We start from the raw sequence: 5698 nt of genomic DNA, 5'->3' as shown, positions 1-5698 counted from the left end.
TAAAGTTAAGTTACTTTTAACTCAGTTAGCTTCTTGTTTTTTTTCCATTTTATTCAGTAATTGATGAGTTAATTAATTTTATTGTCATGTAAAGTTAATTTTATTCCTAAACCACAGATGAAAAATATATTCATTTTAGTAAAAATATTTTTATATAAAAAAAAATAATAATAACTGAATTATTAAATTTATATGAAATGCATGTATGTATATTTATTAAATTAATAAATAATAATTTATAATAATAGTTACTATATTTAAATATTTTTCACAATCTTGTTTTTATATTGCTTTCTGTGGAGCTGTGTAAACAATGAATTATATTCTAATAATGAATTTGATTATTGTAATATAAAATATAGTTGTGTGACCATAACGTAAACAAATACATAAAAAAATTAATTACATATTTTGTTTAGATTCCATCATTGATTAATGTATATAAGTACCTATACTAATTTATTTTAATACATACATTTATTTAAACATTTTAAGACATTTATTGAATACCTAATTTATTTACTACCTACCTTTTTATTTTTTGGCTTTAAAATAGGTACCTATGTATTCCCCATAGATAACATTCTGTACAATGGGTTGCCTATACATGCCAAGCACACGCCACATAGATGGTGTTGTATATTATATTAAAATAAAATATATAATATATTTTTCGTATAATATTATGCATAGGTCATAAAAACATTATAAAAGTTATAGTTTAGCGTATTCGGCTGGTCGGAAAGGCGTCTTAAAAAATCGCGGAAATTAATGGACAACTATAGTTTTATAAAGAATTTTCTCAGTTTTCCGCCAATATACAACACTTGTTTTCTCACCTCCCGGAAGACAAATGCAATTGAAGATAACCGCTAGGCCACGGCGTCCGCACGCCGTGAAGGAAAATCGCCAGCCGCTCGTTAATATCGGCAGATCGTTAAGGCGATCTAGAAATGACTTAACATTTACAAAAAATTTCAATTACATTTTCTAGGAATCATAAGTTCTACGTAAAATCTGATTTTGTAGATAATTTCCTGGTAGCACAGAAAAACATGACATTTTCTGAAAGTTGACAATTTCTAAATGTTCCACTATGTATTTTTTTCAATGGAATATTAGTTGATAATGATGCCTGACGGTTTATCAATTAACTGAATAATGTTACTTATTACCTATTATATTGGAGCTATTGATGTCTAATGTTATGATTTTACAATGACGTGTTATTTATATTTTATTTTTAAATAATTAATTGGTAATAATTGTTATGTTACCTCACGCTTGACTTTTCTGTTATTAATTCAATAATAAAAAAAGGAGTTTATAGTTACCTATCACCCTTGGAAACTAATTGTACTCTTTCATTGTTGGAATGGTCTGAGAAGAATAAAGGCATGACTAAATATGTTATAAGACCGATCTGTTGCGCATCTATGGACGAAATTATAATATTCTAATTTAATTTTATATTGTTTCCTAAAATAGTTCTACAAACATCATATTTTAGTTTTCTGTAGCCTGAGTTAGTTAATAATATGGTCCAATTGCATCCCAAAACAGTCCATCACCAAATTGTTTTGTTCCAATCATATGTTAAAAAAAATGCCTATTGCCTAAACATAAATATTAATATTTTTTTTAAATTTAATTTTGCGATTTAATTTAAGTTATTTAAGTAATTGCATTATTATTATTCTGACACTTTCATAGAATGTAAATAGGTATGAAAAAAATAAAAACTAATAATTTTATATAGGCAGGTCTTGATATATCTTTTATTATTTGAATTAGGTAATTAAATATAGTTAATTAAAAATTATTAAATCTATATTTACTTTCTTATACATAGTTATTTAAGTATTTAATGCATATAATATTATGAATTATTATTATATTATTTTGCACTATTTCTAAAACAAAATATAATGTTTAAAATTGAAAAATAAAATTAAGTACAGAAAGTTCATCTATATTAATATATTTATAATTTAATCATTAAATATGATTGAAGAATGTTGAAGCTGCAATACTATGTTGACAGTCACTTGGTGTACTGGTTACTCATCTGTTTGTGGTTCTTGTAATACTATCTGAACTATAAAACCAAAACAAATCATAAATAAACTTTTAATACATGAGTTTAGGTACAATTCAATTGTATTCATTGCTTCGGTTAAGTGATGGGTAGTTAATATTGGGCTTTAGGAACATTAGCTGTCGTGACTCGTTTAGGGCCATTAAAGTTTATTCATTGCAACTCATCTGAGTGAAAAAATGGGATATTATTGATACCACCATCTTATTTTCATTCAGGCAAAAATCATCTAAATCCTACCAGTACAAAAAGTTTTTTTAAAGATTCCATAATTAGGGCAGTTTCTTAACACATTGATTCCATCAGTCAGAACTTTTGAAGTTATGTTCCAAGTTATGTATTAATAGTTTATTTTTTAATTAAATATACATAATAATTACCTAAATAATTTATTCGCTGAATTAATATATAAATAAATAATATAACATAACTAATATATTAAAATTGCTAAGTAGACAAATATTGTCAAAATAAATTTTGGGGGATCCGGAAAAATACCTAATAGTATTTGAGTGAAAATGGAACAAGTAAAATGGTAGTTTGGTTTCCTAGATCCTAGGATAATGTATAGAGAATCGTAATTTTAAAAGTACAAATATTTTTTTTATTAAAAATAAACCATTGAACCATATGTTGCAAAAAATATAATAACATCTAACAATATTTTAAAAAAAAACTAGATAGTTTAGGATTAAAATAGGATTTAAATGCAATCTTACACCAATAATGTAACCTATTTTAAGTAAGGTACTTACTTAGATCCAAATAATAAGCATGATAATTAACATAGACCATTTTTTCCATATCTTGTGTTGTATTTGACCTGTAATTTTTACATATTAATTAATAACTAAAAAAAAAATTATATCAATAATTTGAAAAGTAGTACAATCTTAGATGAAAAATTTTCCATAAGTTACAGTTTGGTTTGAACTTCATTATTGTTAAGTTCTGACTTTGGTTTTAGTATTATAAAGTTATTGTGATTTTATCTGCAAGTTTGTTTTATTGAATAGTTGATGAAAGTTTCCAACTTGAGATTTCTAATCATAATCGTTAATTACAGTATCATTATAATGTTTAGATAAATTACATACATTTCCGGTTCAGGACCGCAATAGTTAATTTTTAGGTATCTTCTAGTGCACGGGATTGTGCAACACTCATCTACTATCCCTCTTTTATTTTTGGGTCTTCGACTACCTGTAAATAAATGTAAATCATTAGTCAAAATAAAAAAAGACTATAAATTTAATAAAACTAACTCAAAACCGAGATCATCCAATTAACCCAATTGGAACTTATCAACACTCAATAAACCATTGAATTTATGTCGCACAATATAAAAGAAATCCTCGATGAAGGACAGACTCCAAATATCATTAAATTCAACACTAAATGCAACCTCATCAACAACTAGATTGTAAACACTCTTATAATTTAACTGTAAATATGTTATTTCAATTATTAAATGTATAAATTATTACCTAATCTGTACCTAAAAAAAAAAAAAAATCAGCTAATAACCTGGGCAGTTTAAGCCTGTAAACTTTAAAATAACAAAAACAATAAACCTATCTATATATATTGTAATATACCTAATATAAGTTTCGCTACTCGATTATTGGATCACTATTTATCACGTAATCCATACATTACGATTCTTTAAATTACATTATATTCAATTGTAAAGTGATTTTTATTCCAAAGTACAATTTACTGGTAGTAGCTAGGAAATGGAAGCTTGATAATTATGTGATTATATTGTAGTTTAGTAGTATGAAGAATAAAGATTTATTAGATGAAAGTGTGTAATTTTTAGATTCTGAGCGAAGCAAAGAATGTATTGATTTTACTATGATGTGTGTGTTTTTTTTTTGTGTCTGTCATCACCTTTTAGGACAGTAAAAGTGCTTGGATTTTCTTCAACAGTAACTTTTCTGATAGGAAAGTGAATCTAGTTGGTACTTTGGGGGCTTAAAAGTAAAAATTTCAAGTAGTTTTCAAAAGCGACGTGAAAACAAAAGAAATATTAAAGAAAAACGGAAAAATATCAATAAAATTTTATTTGTCATGGATAGGAGGGGGGATGGGAATTAGGTATAATGATTACTTAAAACGATGGTGCAATCAGAATGCAAAACCTCCCCAAGTCAGCCACAGGGTTAAAAAAAATCCAAAATTATTAACTTCAAAACGCTATAACTTTGAAACTAAGTTTGACCGACAAATTCTGATTTTGTCATCGTTTTAAGTAATCAATATGCATAAATCCCACCCCAAAAAAATTCAATATTCAGAAATCTTCGAATTTCAAACGATTACAACTCAAAATCTAAGTGCTTGCCAAAATTTTTTGTGCACTATCATTTTTAAAACGTCGATTTATCTAGGTTTCGAAAAAAAATTTGAAAAATCCCATTGTAGTTAAACTGAAATTAAGCACAGGCCCCGACAACTTACTATTTGTGTGATAAGTATCTGATGCAATATTTTAGAGTTCATTGATTTTACATTTAAAATGGTTTTTATGAACAATTTTTGACAAATGGACGATACGGTTATAAATTATAATCGATATTTGATGGTATAAAGAAATTATATTTACGTTCATCATCGTTGTAGCGGCCTTGACAAACTAATGACATCTCAACTGCGAGCCAAGGTCCACAAAACCGCGTTTCAATATCCCAGTACAGATCATAATCGGTGGGAGACCCCAGAATCAAGTCGATGCACAGAGTCAATAAAATAGAAAATAAAATCAAAATGAACTTCATGACTATCTGAAACATACAACATATTATATTATGGATAACCTATAAGTATAAGATAATTACCTACCTACAATATAGAATAAAATAAATGTGTCTTGCTTTTGATCATTGTTGAATTTATTTGTGAATAAAGATCAATTGACATATTATAAATATATTTTTATCACACAAATATAGCACAAATTGCTGAATACTTCCAATTGCCAAGATGTAATATGATTGAAGATTGATAAAATGAAAAAGTATTGGTGACATTGAAGTAACCAGAAGATTTTTTTTTATTATTAAATTCATTCTCAAAGTATCATCATACATAATTATAATAGGCACTTACTTGTTAGAATAATTACATTTACTGTATAGTACCTTCTACTGTATAATTATCTCAAAATCTCAATACTGTAATTTTTAGGAGAAAATTTGATTTCTTTTGCGATAATCAATTCAAATTGTTTTAGTGAAGTGTTTTTTTTTAAATTAATAAGTAAGAAAAAAGGTGGGCGTCGCTTTGCTGTATAGAAGGTTACAAGCGGGTAATGTACAAGCACTGTAATGGATGGTGTGAAATTTGAATTCAATGATATAATATCATTGTATAAGAAAAACGATTCTGAGCGAAAACAGTCAGTCAGCCTATGATATTACTAAGTATATATTTTGATGATATTATTGTGAATAAAGTAATTTATATATAATATATTTATGTAGAACCTTGTTTTAAATTTTCAACTACAAATTAATTATTAAATTTTGTCGAAATTCGAACTTTAAATGCTTATAAAAAAAATTGTGCCTATGTATTTTTAATATTATTCAACTGCTA

At 26.3% G+C, this 5698-nt stretch overlaps 1 protein-coding gene across 1 annotated transcript; it reads right to left on the bottom strand.

Annotated features, from left to right (window-relative positions):
• Positions 1-1994: 1994 nt before the first annotated feature.
• On the bottom strand, positions 1995-4878 carry LOC132936505 (uncharacterized). Its single transcript, XM_061003243.1, has 4 exons — positions 4707-4878; positions 3196-3301; positions 2854-2921; positions 1995-2098 (listed from the first exon to the last, which is right to left on the bottom strand). Exons 1-4 carry the CDS (start codon positions 4876-4878, stop codon positions 2061-2063), a joined length of 384 nt encoding a protein of 127 aa, XP_060859226.1. The 3' UTR covers positions 1995-2060.
• Between the last annotated feature and the right edge of the window lie 820 nt (positions 4879-5698).

This window comes from Metopolophium dirhodum, chromosome 1 (assembly GCF_019925205.1).
Source record: "Metopolophium dirhodum isolate CAU chromosome 1, ASM1992520v1, whole genome shotgun sequence".
In the NCBI taxonomy this organism is placed as follows: Eukaryota; Metazoa; Arthropoda; class Insecta; order Hemiptera; family Aphididae; genus Metopolophium; species Metopolophium dirhodum.
The sequence above is the reverse complement of the archived record's forward strand: the minus strand, read 5'-3'. Positions and strand labels throughout refer to the sequence as shown.